The following is a 16,277-nucleotide window of genomic DNA, read 5'->3' as shown; positions in this document are numbered from 1 at the left end:
TTCTCTTCTCTTCTCTTCTCTTCTCCTCTTCCTCTTCCTCCTCCTCCTCCTCCTCCTCCTCCTCCTCCTCCTCCTCCCCTTCCCTCCCCTCCCCTCCTCCTCCTCCTCCTCCTCCTCCTCCTCCTCCTCCTCCTCCTTCTTCTTCTTCTTCTTCCCCTCTCTCTCTCTCTCTCTCTCTCTCTCTCTCTCTCTCTCTCTCTCTCTCTCTCTCTCTGCATTCAGCCACTGTTAAGATCCATAACAGTGGATCTTCAAATAGCAAGAAGGTTGATGTGTTTGCCATCTGAGGTTATCTGCTGAAATGCATGTGTGTGATTAAAGTGGATTATTCTAGGATGACAGTTCCAATGAAAAACAAAGGAGAGCACAAGAGTCCTCAGGTACAGCCCACTGTTGCTTCTGTATGCAAAAGTATGGGGCCTGTGATGGAGGATTCTGTGGATTGCTGCCACCATCCCTAGAAAGCGTGATTGAAGAGAGATGGACAACCTGCTAGACCCTTGAGGATAATAGTACAGAGAGACTAGAGACCCAGAGAACCCATCATGACGTAGCTGAGCCCTTGGCTGCAAACCACTCATCCATTTAATTTACCAGATGCTAATAGACTCTAGAGCATTCCAAATCAAAACATTTCACTTTTGCTTTATTTCTTCATTAATCTAATTCCCATTGACCTCACAGCAAGGCTGCATCAATTTAGGAACATTGTAGCAGGGGAGATATTTCAATAAGCTTTGTCAGGGAGGCTTTAAAGAAAAGCTGACAGAGCACATGCAGCCTCCGAAGTCAGTGACACTGGGGTGTGACACTGCTGGGAAGGAAGGCTTTGGGAAGGCGGCTGAGCTGCTGAGACATGGGGACGTCTATGGGGAGCGTCTCTGTCATTTATCATCCAAAGTTTTACCACACATTTCTTAGGTGGTGGGAATTAAGCAGTAGACCGTGTGGGCCAGCCTCTCAAGAAACATGGCAAGAGGATAATGGCTTTATGCAAAACCTTCATCTTAGACTCATATGCTTTGCAAAGAGGTAAAGAGGGTCTCATCCCTTGGAGGTCTTTGTTCCTACAATGAGAGCTCAGAGCACTCAAGGACACAGCCAGAGCACTGGAGGGATGGCTCAGGCAGTGGTTAAGAGCACTGACTGCTCTTGCAGAGGGCCCTGGGTTTTAGTTCCCAGCACCCACATGATGACTCCCAACCATCTTAACTGCAGTCCCAGTGGATCCAATGCCCTCTTCTGGTCTCTGTGGGTACTGCGCGCGTGCATACACACACACACATGCACACAGGCAAAACACTTACACACAAACAATAAAATCTAAAATCAGATGATGTTAGTTATTGCACAACTCTGAGGATGCATATGACATATTTTATTGGATGCTTTAAAGGGTGTGTGGCAATAAAGCTACTATAAAATTTATAGATTTGAAATAGAACATACTCAAGTTATTCTGTATGTTTTAGAATGTTCTGTGTATATGCATCTGTTTACATTACAATATTTGGCTAAGTAATGGCATCTCAGCAGCCATATTGGTGATATCAGTAGGTCATTCCAAGCTCTTGGCTGCTGCTACCCCATCTCTCAGTGGATGGTCTGCCATGGCGGCTTTTCTCACCATTAGTATCAGCTGTCTTAATGAGAAAGAGATTGTCATCATACATGTTGAACATTGAGATCTCTATAGAGCATGCACAGTGTGTGTGGGTTGTAGTGTGTGTGTGTGTGTGTGTGTGTGTGTGTGTGTGTGTGTGTGTGTGTGTTAGAATGGGGAGAGGAGAAAGGTAGACTTACAGATGGGGTCTGTCAACAAGGCAGGGTCACAGGTGGCTACAGAACCATATGAGTCTCACGTCCAGCTCAGACCTTGTCATTGGCTCCCTCTGGTTGCACCTGTCAAGGCTCAGCATATAAGGCACCCTTTTGGAGGTGTGTGTATTGAGACAGAGTGTCACTGTGTGTTCCACGCTGTCCTGGAACTTACAGTGTAGTCCAGATTGCTTTTGAATTCTCAGAGATCCACTCGCCTCTGCCTCCTGAATACTGGCATTAAAGGTGAGTGCCACCGTGCCCAGCTCAATGGCAGCTTTCAAGTAGGAGTGTAAGAGGGTTTTTTTTTTTTTTTTAAATATTATTTATTTATTTATTTATTTATTATTTATATGAGTACACTGTAGCTGTCTTCAAACACACCAGAAGAGGGCATCAGATCCCATTACAGATGGTTGTGAGCCACCATGTGGTTGCTGGGAATTGAACTCAGGACCTTTAGCCGAGCAGCTAGTGCTCTTAACCACTGAGCCATCTCTCCAGCCCATGTAAGAGGGTTTTCATGGTGGCAAGTTTGATTGGAAGTGAGAGGAGAGAGGGCACACAGCAAGCAAAGGTGTACTTGTTTCTGCACCTTTGGCCTGCAGGATCTGTTCACTGGCAAACTTCTGCTTACCTGCTAAAGGCATGCCTTGTCACACCCCTTTGAGGGACACAGATATAGCAAGTGTGATCTTTTGAGTCAGGCCTGGGTGGCATTCCAGGTTTTCCTTTATCCAGAGTGTGCAACCATGGGTATATTATTGAGCCACTTTGTTCTCTATTTTCCCCAAATGATAGAGCTTGCCTCACTGACAAGACTCACAAAATAAATATACATGTATCAAGCCTCCTTGGCTCTTAACAGCTCGAAAGAGACACAGCTCTGTAGAGCTCTAAACATGCTTCCTGTGGTTGAGTTTTCATCCAAGCACAGTGGGCTGCTCTCTCCTGTGCATCCTCAGCATGGCTCTTATCTTCCCTTAGTCCCTGTCAATCTCCCCCAAAGCCGTTAGCATGACCAGGACTGCAGTTAAGCTAGTCTGAGTATTAAAGTCAACCCAGGGGGTCTATTTTAGGGAAGAGAGTGTGTGTGAGGATCTAAGGGTCCAGTCACCCTTCTACTTCTGTAGCTCATGGATGCTGAGATGAAAGGGTGGGCAGGTGTGGCTGGGGTGAAGCCAGCCTAGGTTTCTCATGGAGTGGTTCTATGTCAGCTCTAGTGCAAAAAGCTGAGGGCCAGTCCTTGGCCAGGGCAGCATGCCCACCAGCTCTCCTCATCAGACTGCTGGGAATGGATGGAGGCTTAGGACCATATCCACCCACTCCCAGGATTGACATGGCCTGAGCTGCACACCGTGAAGCCAACCAAAAAACTGCTGAGGTGGAATTGTGGATGCCATCTGAGACGCCAACTATTTCAAACTGTCCTTGAATCCCATTGTTTTTTTTGTTTTTTTTTTAAAATCAAGTCTGATTCTTTTTTTTTTTTTTAATTAATTTATTTATTTTGTGTAAGTACACTGTAGTTGTCTTCAGACACCCATATGAGGGCATCAGATCTCATTATGGATGGTTGTGAGCCACCATGTGGTTGCTGGGATTTGAACTCATGACCTCTGGAAGAGCAGTCAGTGCTCTTAACCACTGAGCCATCTCACCAGCCCGAATCCCATTGTTTTTAAAGAAAAACAATTTACCAGCATGGAAGCAGTGTTTCTCTTCTCCTTCTCCTTCTCTCATCCAAGCACAGGGATTCATGCCATTACACTTGCGTTTCGTGTAGTCAGTGTGCAGCTGCAGGAATGTCGTCCCGTTCATTAAGCTGCAGCCTGTGCCTGTGCCCCACTAGCCTGCTATGCTCAGGGCTCACTTCTGGACCTTTGAAGTGGCCGCCAGCCTTTCATCTTCCACCATTTTCACTTAATGACAGCCCAGCCTTTGATCAGCCCAGTTCTTGTCTGTCTTTGGCTTCAGGCTCAGTCACTTGGAGGTAAGCAGAGACCTCAAATAGGCCTGAAAGTGCCGGCTTTTATGAGCACAATGACTGCTTAACCTTCATATCTTAAGCAAATACACGGAAGGGGAGCTGGCCCTTCCTGGCCTCTCCGGTGATAACGTTTGCTCGCTGGTAGTGTAAACTGAAAAAGAGGCCCCAAGAGCCAACTGCGTCCTGCTGTCCCCACCCCGCCCCCAGCGCCCAGTTTCAAGTTGCAGTTGCAGACCCTCACCCCAGTCTTGATGTTTCCGTCAAAGGCTTGTCTGCACGCTGGGGAAGACTGTGTGGAAGCCGCTCTGTGCTCAGTATTGCTTTCCTCATGATGGAGTTTTTAGTTTATCATTTGTCTTTTATGAGACATATCTCTTACATAATAATTGTGAATTAATATTAAAATCTTGGGAATAATCTATATCTCATCAAAACATAGCTCACAGATGCAATTCCGTGGTGGAGTTTAACCAATCACAAGTTTATGTGTTTTTTTTTTTATTATGCTCTGTGCTGTGTTATTGTATATGGTGTGTGTGTGTGTATGTGTGTGTGTGTGTGTGTGTGTATGTATGAGAGAGAGAGAGAGAGAGAGAGAGAGAGAGAGAGAGAGAGAGAGAGAGAGAAAGAGAGAGAGAGAGAGAGAGACAGACAGACAGACTTTGGACAGTCAGGCGATGTTACCCATAGAGCAAACTCACTGCTGTACAATTATTTTATTTTTTATTTATTATCGTGTCTGTGTATGTAAGATGTGCATGCCATGGCCTGTGTGTGAAGATCAGAGGACATCTTTGTGGAACCAGTTCTCTCCATCCACCTCCCTGTGGGATCTGAGGCTCAAGCTCAGAGCATCAGGCTTTTCTGGCAACTGCTGAGCCACTGAGCAGCTACCAGCCCCTAATTCCTAATAGGAAATATATGTTTATTCTTACTCGTATATAGAATTAGTTGTCTGCCCCCACCCCCGTATAAATCTTCATTGAACATTTTAACTCCTTTTCCAGATAACAAGCAAACTCTTACTCCTTTACTTACTTACTTTTTGATTTTATTGAAGACTTAGGGCCTTGCTTATGTAGCCCAGACTGGCATGCCCCCTCCTCTGTGGGCCAGGCCGACTACAAACTGCAGTGATCCCTTTACCTCAGCTTCTAAGTGCTGAGATCCAAGCAAGAGCTATTACAGGTCACTGGCAAGCCTTAACACAGCCCCTGCCACTAAAATCAGCGCTCTTCAGTTTACAGATAGAGAACGAGGGGCTGAGGCAGGGCTCAGGGATAGAACATTTCCCTTCTGTGCATGGCCCTGGCTTCAGTCTCCAACACCACAGACCATGACAAGGAATTAATGAAAAATAAAAACAAAAGGAGGTTTGGCGTGTCTATGTGAGTCCAGTGATTATTACTCCTCAACCCCGCCCCCAATGTGCTGAGGGTAGAGTCCGGGCATTGCCATGCTAAGCCAGTGTTCTGCCACCAGCTCCCACCGAACCCTCTTGCTTTAACTCTGGCTATAGAAAGGAAATGACTCCTCTGCTGCGGCCACCCTCATCTTGGACACACAGCTGTCCTTGCCTGGGACGCCTGGTTCCACCCCCACTTCCAACAATACTGACTGCTGTTACTTCCCAGAGCTACAGTTGCTGCCTCGTATCTGATATCCATAGCCCTCTCTCCCTTCCTCTCCTGAGTACTTTCCCTTCGTGGCAATGTTTCAGAGCCGTCCCCCATTGCAGTTCTTAAATGGGATATTAGTTTTCAGTGTTTCCGTGTTGGGATACCCTGACAAAGAGCAAGTTATGGAAGAAAGGGTCTATTTGTATTGTGGCTTACAGTTCCAGAGGGGATACTGTGAGGTATGGTGAACAAGGCATGGCAGGGGGGAGAGAGAGGCTGTCCCAGCAGTCAGGAAACAGAGATCCAATTTCACTCACACACAGGAAGTAAGATCAGGCCATAAAAACTTAAAATCCTGTCCCCGATGATGACTTCCTCCAGCGAGGCTCCGCCTCCTAAAGGTTCCATTACCTCTCAAAACAGTGCCACTGGCTGGGGACCAAGCGTTCAAACACATGAGCCCATGGGGGACATTTCACATTCAAACCACAGCATATGGTAACCCTTAAAATGCTTGTGGAAAGGGAGGCTCTTGAGTTCCCAGTGATTTCTTCCCTGTGGTGGCGTTAATACTTCCTTGAAAGGTAATCTATAAGCCTTGAGTTTCCTCCATTTCAGGAAAGCTGGGTGATATTCGTTGGAACTCTCTGCCTGGGAGTTGAGGGCAAGGATCAGTACCCATCTCCCTGAACTCTGTAGACCACTTACTCTGTAGACATTCTCGGCCACCTGCGGTACTCCAGATGGTGTGTAAGCGAGCCTCAGCTTGTACTGGGCCATCATCTCTCCATAGCCACAGGTCAGCAGTTTTAGGGCTCTCTGGATGGAATCAGTTCTGGATGGCAGCATCTAGCACAATGCTGTGGGAATGGCCGGCCTGGTGCTTTGTTTATGGAGTCTTGACATGAATGAATCTTGTACATAATCAATAACCGAGACTAGCAAAACACAACATGTCATTAAAGAAGAAGGAAAAATTTTTTTTCTTAAATAAGATTATGAAGACAGGACAGATGTGTTGAGCAGTGTGTGACTGTGCCACCCTGAAGGAGCAGCTCATTGGTGACCTTTACGTGTGAGCTGTTGACAGTCAGTGAGCTGCGCTGGATGATAATGGTGCCCCAGGTGGGCACCATTCTTAGATTGTTTTAGATGAAATACTTAGTGACATAGGACTGTGTACTTCCAAGTTACTTTCAGAAATTATAACAGTTATTTCTAAAAGAAACACTTAAAAAATCCAGGCAAGGTCAGCTGTAATACTGAAGATTGACAAATGGGATCATGTGTAATTGGCTTCTGCACAGCAAAAGAAACCATCAGCAGAGTGAAGGGCGGGAGACAGAATGGGGGAGGGGCATATTTGCCAGCTATCCACCAGGCAGGGAATTAGTACCTAGAATTGACATCAAACTCCCAGAACACCAATCAGTAAACGGGCCAGTGAACTGAAACATAGTTCTTAAAAGAAGAAACACAAATGGCTAATAAACACATTTCAGTATCTACAGCACTGTTACAGAAATGTGAATTAGAACTCCTGTGAGATACCATCTCATCCTAGCCAGGATGTCAGCCATGAAAATAAGTGACAACAAATGCTGGAGACAATACAGATGAGAAGGACCCGTATCCGATGCTAGTGAGAGTGTAAGCCATTGTAACCCCTATGGAAATCAGTGTAGAGGTTTCTCAAGAAATTGAAAATAGAACTGCTATATGACTCAGATACACCGCCCCGAGCATATACCCAAACGACTCCAAGTCCTGTTACAGCAGTGCTCACACTTCTTGCTTATTGCTGCTCTGTTCACAGTGGCTGGGAAATGGGGCCAGCCCAGAGTCCATCAGTAAGTGAATAGATACAGGACACGTAGAACATACATGTGGTAGAATTTTGTTCAACAGCAGAAAGAAAGAAATGTGCAGACCTAGCTAGATGGAAATGACTGTTAAATGAAGTAACTCGTTCAGAAAAATCAGCACTCTGTGTTTCTCTTGCGGGGATGCTAGACTTTTATGTGTGTGTGTGTCACTGTGAGTATAGTCTACATTATAAAGGGCACTATGGGGGTGTCAGAGAGGGAAAGAGACTGGCATTGGTGGGATTGGATGCAAGAGGGGAGATGACATCACTGAATAGGATTCCTGAGAGATTCTGGGATCCCAAGTCCCCTCTGAAGGCATGTTCTCCACTGATCTGCGGAGATCCCTTTAGGCTTTGCTTGCCAAATATCCTGGCTCTCAATGTTGTCATCCTGGGGGACAATCTTTCAACCTTGAACCTTTGTAGGCAAACCTCATCTTGGTTGGTCTGTGTATTTCTGGACCTTTGGGTTTACACTGTCCTTGTCTCAGGTGTGGAGAATTCCCTACAAAGTCAGGTAGTTGACTCCAGGTCTGTTGTCCCAGTCTGGCTCTACGGAGTCACTAGAGTACTCATTGTCCCCTGCTTCTGGTCATGGTGTCCCTGGCCTTTTCTGATAGTTGGGAGGAGCAGCCAACAGAGCAGGAAGTGAGTGTTGTCAGCGGGCTCTTTGGTGTCATACTCTTGTCCTCTCAGTGGGGCCATGTCAGCTGAGAGCACCATAGGCTCTCTGTTCTGGGCTGGGAAGCTTTCTTCAAGTTCTCAGATTCTCATGGTAAATGGAGAAAGGGAGGCTCGAGGGATGACAGGACCACTTGCCATTTCAGAGCCTACTTTGTACATGTCCCTATCACTGGGCCAGAATGAATGAGAAGCACGGTGCCTTCCAGAGGCGACCTCTCTACCTGGGCAGTGACACTCGGGTGCTATTTGGAGGGTCAGTGTCCTATCCCAGGACATTGGAGGGAGGGCAGTCTGGTTTTCCAGTCTCTCCATTCCCAATATTCTCTGTTTTCTCCAGTGGTCAGTGATGGACTTCAAGTTGCTACCATCCCAGGACCTGTGACCCTACCTCAGATGCTAGGCCTGCATGTGGCAGGGGCATGTGGCTGGGCAGCTCTGGGACATTCTGCCAAAACAATTAGAGAAGGCCATCACATTTCCTCTGCCTGACCCTTAGAAGATGGCCCTGGTGGGGAAGGGGTTCGAGCAAGGCCTTGCTGCTCACCTTCATCCACCAGCTCTTTCTAAGCAGTGGGAAATGGAATCTGATTCCAGAACCTTCTGCAGATAGTCTTTTTCCATAGTTCCCTTCCTCCTCCTCTTCCCCTCCTCCTCCTGTTGCTCCTCCTGCTCCTCCTCTTCTTCCCCTTCCCCTTCCCCTCCTCCTCCTTTCCCTCCTCCTCTTCCCACTCCCCAGCAGAATGTTACCAGTGCAGACGTGCAATCAATTCCAGATAGAAAGGTTCCTGATGGACACAAAGCCTCCTCCACTGAGGAGGGCTCAGTGTACAGATATGGAAGGGGCCTGAGCCACCTTTGTCTTGCTGGCATTGTGGCCCAATCAGGACATGTGACACATTGGACCATTGCCAAATGTTCTCTGATTCAAGTGGACACCAAGCCTGTATGACTACGTCAGTACAGAAGCGGGCTTGTCCACTCTACTGTACCGCTCTCCTGAGGACCCTTTGAGACAGGAGGGGAGAACCCAGATAGAAAGAAGATGCTGGCTATGTGAGGGTCAAGAAAGCAGGGATGCCAACAGGTGTTGGGTATTTTGAATACCAGTTAAGAGTTATGAATCCCAAACTCAGCTTTAGGGCTAGACTCCAGCTTTGTAAACTAAAGATTATAACCCCATATAGGGTTGGCCCCATGGATGTGGAACTGAGGAGGAGAGCAGGAAAGTTTATCAACCATTAAAGGTTTCTGCAAGCATGATGAATCTGAGGTGTCTCTGACCACGCTTACCTGTGTCTCAACACATGAGTTCACTGAGCCATGGGTTAGAGCTTACAGTGGGTGTATTCTGTCACGCCATGCACAGTGCCAGCCTTCTCTAGAAACACTTCCGTTCAGGTTGGAGATTGCTCTGTTAGGATCTTCAGGTCTCTTACTATATCAAGTTTTCTGCTCTTTTGGAAACTAATTATGGAAAACAGAAATTTTTAGTATTTTCCTGCCATCATTCCTCAGTGTATTATAGTAAGTGTCTCGGTTACAGAGATGGCTCAGTGGTGAGGAGTGTGTCCTGTTCTTTCTCACAAAGGACCAAAGTTTGAGTCTCATCATGAAAATCATCAAGTGGCTCATAGCCATCTAAAAATCCAGTCACAGAGGGTCCAATATCCTTTCTGGCCTCTATGGGTACTACATGCACATGGTGCACAGACGTAGATGAAGGCAAAACACCTATATACCTAAAATAAAAATAAATATTTCTAAAAAAAATTCATTATCTTTTGGCTTTGTGTTATGTTGATTTTGAAAACTCTACTTGAATTACTAACTTGAGTTCTTTCTTTCTTTTCTGTTTTTTTTTTTTTCTTTTTATGGTTTTTTTGAGATAGGGTTTCCTCTGTGTAGCCCTGGCTATCCTGGACTTGCTTTGTAGACCAGGCTGTTCTCGAACTCACAGAGGCCTGCCTGCTTCTGCCTCTGGTGTGCTGGGATTAGAAGTGTGCGCTGCCACACCTGCCTTTATTGATTCAAATCAAAACTCATGATTTTAATTTCTTATAAAATAGTTCAGTAAAATTTGGCTTGGGATTATTAGGAGAGTATCTCTAGGACTTTCATAAATGTCTCTAAACAAATACACCCTTTTCCATCTTTTTTATTTATGCGAGACAGCATTCTCAGCACTGAAAGATTATAAAATAAAAATACTAATCAGTTCTGATAGATGTCCAATATTCAGTCAAGATTTATTCAATTTAAATGAGATGTACATCCATCTCATTAGTATGCAGTCTATTTTCATCTTTAATAAATGGTAGAATTATATGTACACCAAAGAATTATTCTGCAATATATTGCTTAATGATTATTATACATAAATACTTTATTTTTATACTTAACTTATTACTTGGGTAATGTAGAAGTTACTTGGACAAAAAGGGTTTGTGAGTGAAAAATTTTAAAGTCTCTAATGCTGTAGAAGTGGGCCAGTGATTACATTACTAACCACCCTTGCAGAGGCCGAGTTGTTCTCAGCACACAGGCCAGGCTCCTGACCACCTGTAACTCCAGCTCCAGGGGATCTGATGACCTCTCCTGGCTGCCATAGGCAACTGCACACACTTGACACTCATACACACACACACACACACACACACACACTCACTCACTCACTCACACAAATCAAAATAAGAAAGCAAAGCGCTGTCCTATTTCAGCCTTTCCTGTTGCTGTTACAAGGGGGAGCTTCCTTTGTGATGTGTGACAGGTGTGACAGAGAGCCTCTTGGTAGCAGTCCACTCAAGCTGTGCATTATGCACTTCTGGAGTCACTGGCACAAGCTGTGGTCTGAAGGAGAGGGAAGCGTCTTTACTGTCACCCCTGGGACTACAGATGGTTTTGCACAGTATGGACTTGTTGCCCCTTCTAATGGTAGTGTCTGGATATGATTGCAGAAGCTTCGTATTCAACATATTTTAGTACCTTTTGATTAACCTTTCCCTCAGTGTTTCAAAGCAACTTTAGTGCAGTGGATGCTGAGTAAGAACTATAGGTGTCATATGGTTGGGACTTTCTTTTTTAAGGGCTTTGATGCTCTTTGGGCATTTGTGCCATCCTATGCAGTGTCTGCAGAGGCCAGAAGGTTACATCTCTTGGAGCTGGAGTTCTAAAGTGGTTGTGAGCCACCCAACATGGGTGTTGGGAACTGAACCCTGGAAGAGTAGGAGATGCTCCTAACCTCAATCTCCTTCTCCTTGTTGAAGGTAAACAAAATGAAACACCATTGACTTTTATCCTTTGTGGAATTGCAGGTACTTAAAACTGTAAGACTGTGGACACTGTCTGATCCTCATATACCAACTGTGCTCTGTGGGACTAGGTCACACTTGGAGTTTCTCTATCATTGTCTTCTGAATGGAATCTGAGTGTACCCCCACATCTGCAGACAGCCAGCAAGTTCGGTCTCAGCCACTGGGGTCCCCAGAGCCCTCATGCCTCTTGGGCACTGTGCATCAGGGTCGAGTACAGTGGGTGTCTCTGTGCTTTACCTGGTCTGCTGTCTCTTCAGCTGTTCATTTTGTTCTTCCTGGCTTGGGGAGTCCTAGTCTCAAAGTGGACTGCCTCAGTACCATGGGTTGTGCTCGGCTCAGCTAGGCCACCAGGTTCTCCAGGTGAGGCTCAGGAGGTCTACTTGAAGTTTTATTCAAATGCCCCTGTGTCCGTCTGTCAGTTCCACTGTGGCCCTGCTAATGACCTTTCCCTGTTGTTAGCTGAAGGCTGTACAGATAGTGGTTCTCCACAGCCTCAGTGTAGCTCTGCAACCAACGCCTGCCCAGAGCTGGACCCTGCATGGGCAGACAGGCTCTGTTTGGCTGAACTCAGCCTCCTGGTTCTAAGACCTGGCTCTGAACACTGGACCTGTGGTTCTGAGCAACAATGTGAAAGGTGCTGTTTGTTATAACCAGAGGGCTGGAGGACAGCGGCCTGGTCACTGAGCAGTAGAAGTATGGGCCAGACTTGTGCTGTGGCAGACAGTATGTCACATCTTTTATCACTGAGTTGCCCAACAGGCCTTTAAAAAACAAAAAGTGACCCATAACCAGATGGCCACAGCTGAACTGCTCAAGAAAGTCTCATTTCTTTGCACCTCTCCCCAGCTGTTCATTCATCTCTGTGCTGGAGACTCATTATTTAACAGAAAATAAATGTGCCTCAGCTGCCCCTGCCCCACAAGGCCCTGGGCCTATGAAAAGGTTGTGCAATGTCGCAGGGCAGATATTGTACTGGGGTGCCTTCCCTCCCACTGAGACAGTGACGTCAGCCTGGTCACCATGGCTGTGGTCAGACAGGAGACATGCCAGTGCAGCCAAGTGGCTGGCATGAGGAGCTGTGGTTTGATGTTTTGACTTTAGGTTCAAACATGGTGGAGGCCATGTGGGGGATGGGAAGGAGACCAGGAAGCTTCAGGGCAAGTTGAAAGTTTGATGTTTACAGCTAGCTCCACTGGCTGAGGTGGCAGACTCCTGTTCTCTCTGCATGTTGAGGCTATGGCAGGCAGAAGATGGGTTTGAGGCCAGCCTGGGCCACATGGTGAGACCCCCATCTCAACCAGCAAGCAAGCAAGTAAGCGAATACACACTGCTGTTTTGAAAGTTAAGTTCTGTGTTTTCTTGACTGTAAAAGGCGAGGAAGGAGCGGCTGACTAGTAGTGAGTCTGGCTATTATCACTGTGTTTAGAAAGTGAAGCCTTAGAATCTTCCAGTGCAGGTTTTCAGATGAGGCGGTGTGCTGGTCTCCCCCGTCCATGCGTTCCAACGTGACTTCGGTGTTGACTGCTCACATGTGACATCATGATACAGCTTTGTCTTTTTCCTCTCCACCCCCCCTTCCACCCCCCCTCCCCCACATGTACGGATGTGCATTCAGTGCTAGGGACTGCGCCCAGGGCCCTGTGTGCCCTAGAGCAGTGCTTGGCCTCCAGCCCTTTCCTTTCTATTAACTCTTTCCTTAAAATAAATATATGCTAATACTTAGGACATCCTACGCCAAGAGAAAATCTTGCTTATTTGTAATTAGGGGGACGATGTTTAAGAAGTGCTTCTGCTCTGCAATGCTGCTATGAGTGGAAGTCACAGGTATACAACATTTGCATGTGTCTGGAGTTTTCCTCAGTAACCGCGCTAGGGACAGAACTCAGGTATATCCTAGGAAGGTGCTCTGCCCCCAGACCCTGCTGAAACCATCCTAACCTTGCTTTGCCGCATACAAGAGTATAGCCAATAGGCTTTAAAATGTAAGCATTGGCCAGCTTCCCTTGGTGCGGGGATGGACCCCAAGATAAGCAAAGGGCTATCAGAGACCAAGCCCAGTTACCACTGAGGGTCATTGCCCTTTGTTCAGCTTTGTGTTAGAGGTGTTCGTCTGACTAGCGGAGGACATACTTCCTGTCTGCAGCTCACCTGAGCAAGCCATTCATGTCACCCTGGTCGTGTGTATGATGAGACTTCACAAGTGCTCACGAGGTGCCCTGTGCTACATGGGGCTCACGCCCTCATCCACAAGGGACTCTGCAGTTCCCTGAGCCCTTCGTCCTCACGGCATTCCTGGAAAATCTCCTGTGGACTTTTCTTCCTCTGTGCTAACCTCACTGAAGCTAAGCCACTCTTTGCTGTGTGGACTTCAAATGGAGCAAACACCATTGTTGCTTTCTGCCATGGCCTGGGGGTGTGGAGTGATGGGTTTTCTCCACCAAGCATGTGCAGAGTAGCCACTGAGCGACTGGCTTCTCTGTGGGTACCTTCCCAAGTGATGGGGGCCTGTGGGTGGTTTCTTTTCTGGGGCTGGGCTCATAGCCGCTGTCCTGAATGACTGCTCCTATTTCGGACCCCTTGGAACTTGTTGCTGTGGTGATTGTTTCCATAGCAATGTCTGTTGCCCCAGCAGGCAGCTGATGAAATGGCTCCTGAAACTCTGGGGTCCATGCTGAGCCTGTCCTCCCCACTCCGTGGCCCCTGCCAGGAGTGTTGGGAAACACTGGGCACAGAGTGTATGATGTAGACCCTTTTGCGTGGGTTGGTCTGCAGGGGTAGTGACTTCCTCCCACTTCATGCAGTTCTTTGTGTGCTCATCAGAGTCTTAGAGGCCATCCCTGCTCTGTAGGGGAAGAAGTCCAAGAAACAGGGCTGGGAGAGGAACAAGAGGCCAGGGAGGGAAGAAATCTTACACCTTCTCAAGGTCTGTAGATGAACACTGCTTAAGCAAAGGTTGGCAGAAAGGAAGCCAAGGCCTATCCAAATCAGCCAGAGTCTGTGAGTGGCAGGCCAGTACAGGCTCCATGTTGAGCTACCCCGTGCAGTATGGAAAGTTCCAGTCTGCCCTGTGGCCAGAAGCTGTACAAGAAATCCCACTGGGGTGTATTGCAGGTCACTGTATATTTGTGAGTTTATATCTTGCTGTCTAAACTGGCAGAGTTTTTATTTTTCCTGGTGGATACTCAGAAGGTCTTTCCCTCTCTCCTTCCCACTAACAAACTCGCATTTGTCGCCTGTATGCGAAGCTGACGCCTGCTTGACAGACCGGCCATGCATCAGTGGTGATGTGACGGGAAGTGAGTGGTCACAAAGGTGGCTTTTGGGTACCACAACGCCTCAGATGAAATTGACTTCATGCTAATATGACTCTTAATTGTGACTGAGGAAATAAAATTGGTCAGGCCTCAGAAGCTAGTATGTAACTGCCCAACAGAAGGCTTTCTCTGTTTGAAAGAGTTAGCTCCCTTAGGACTTAGAATGTTGGGAGTTTTTACTCAAAGTAATTATAACTCCTGTTATAAATTTTAGAAGATACACACCCCTTAGTATTTGAAAAGCCATACTGTCTTGATTCACAGCCCAGGCACAAATTTGTCTCTCAGCTCAATGCCCCTGACAACAGCTCAAAAAGTCAGACTGACTGTCAAAGCAGATCTGTCATAGCCTTGTGAGTACCTGACTGTGAAACACAGTTTGAGAGTTGCAGCTTAGGACTGTAGAGGTGGCTCAGTGTTTAAGAGCACTTGTTGCTCTTCCAGAGGTCCTGGCTTCCGTTCTCAGCACCCATGGTGGGCAGCGCACAACTGCCTGTAACTCCAGCTCCAGGGGATCCAACAATTTTTCTGGCCTCCATGGGCATTGTACACATACACACACACACAGACACACACAGACACACACACACACACGTTTCAAAAAATGTAATAAAAACAGCAACATCAGCTTGTCAACAAGCAGTTTTGTGTGCTTTTTTATAAAGGTATGGGGTTGAATTCCTGAGAATCAAAGGGCCTTCCGAGTTTTAACTTCCCTTTGGGGATTGCTCACGATCAGTTTTCCTCTCTCTGCTGTTTATAGCAACTTTTCGTTTTAAACTCTACCCTAAAGAGCTAGTGCTGGCAAACCTTGTTGATGTCAAATGTCCCCTGCTTGGCAGTGGCTGCATGCCCAGACCGTGTTCTGAGAATGGCAGGTTGCCTGCTGTATTGCCAAAACTTTCCACAGAGAGTTTTGCAAGGGGCCGGGCGGGGTGCCAGGGAGCTGGGGGACTATGGAGACCACAGTGGGGCGCTCCACTTGCCTGGTGATAACATCCTAATTCTCTCTGCATAGGTGAAGCTTCCCTCAGGGGAGAACCCAGAATGCAGACCCTCCCGGTGGCCTCAGCTCTCAGCAGTCACCGCACAGGCCCGCCTCCCATCAGCCCCAGCAAGAGGAAATTCAGCATGGAACCCGGGGACAAGGACTTGGACTGTGAAAATGATCACGTCTCCAAGATGAGCCGTATCTTCAGCCCCCATATGTAAGTTCCACCCTCTTTGGGATCTTGCTTGCCCTGGGCTGGGCTGTGTTTCCTTCACCTTTTCACCTGTCACGTCATTATGAATTCACGAGTTATCGATAGAGGACATTGTTTATAAAAGATAGGTGGTGTTTATATGCCAGGAAGGTGTCCAGCTGAATTTAGTGACTGGCACAGAGATGAAACCTTATTTCAACTTTGACAGCTTCTCATGTTGGAGGGGGCAGCCCTTAAGATGAACTGTGGGTACTTTTGGGAAAACTTGGCTTTTATTTGCCAGTTTATTCTGCTGGCCATTATGCAAATTGATACTGGGTGCCTGTGAGTATCTGACTGAAGGCTGTTGGATGGCTGTCCAGCATCGTACCCTGTGTGACCATGCAGCTGGAGGTAGCCTGGAGCCATGGGGAGAAAGCCCCTCTTAGTGTCAGATCCTTGATTGGCATGGCAGTTGATTGGCTTGCCC

General features: G+C 47.0%; 1 protein-coding gene across 5 annotated transcripts in view; it reads left to right on the top strand.

The window, feature by feature from the left end:
- Vgll4 (vestigial like family member 4) overlaps positions 1 to 16,277 on the top strand; it is a 113,473-nt gene that overhangs the window by 68,067 nt on the left and 29,129 nt on the right. For all 5 annotated transcript variants that reach the window (XM_076940292.1, XM_034511191.2, XM_034511192.2 and 2 more), the window contains one exon: positions 15,622 to 15,811. In XM_076940292.1, the coding sequence (XP_076796407.1) occupies positions 15,622 to 15,811 (190 nt within the window). The remainder of the gene's footprint in view (positions 1 to 15,621; positions 15,812 to 16,277) is intronic.

Source organism: Arvicanthis niloticus, chromosome 9, assembly GCF_011762505.2.
Source record: "Arvicanthis niloticus isolate mArvNil1 chromosome 9, mArvNil1.pat.X, whole genome shotgun sequence".
NCBI classification, from domain to species: domain Eukaryota; kingdom Metazoa; phylum Chordata; class Mammalia; order Rodentia; family Muridae; genus Arvicanthis; species Arvicanthis niloticus.
Note: the sequence above shows the minus strand (reverse complement) of the source record. Positions and strands in the feature narration are given on the sequence as shown.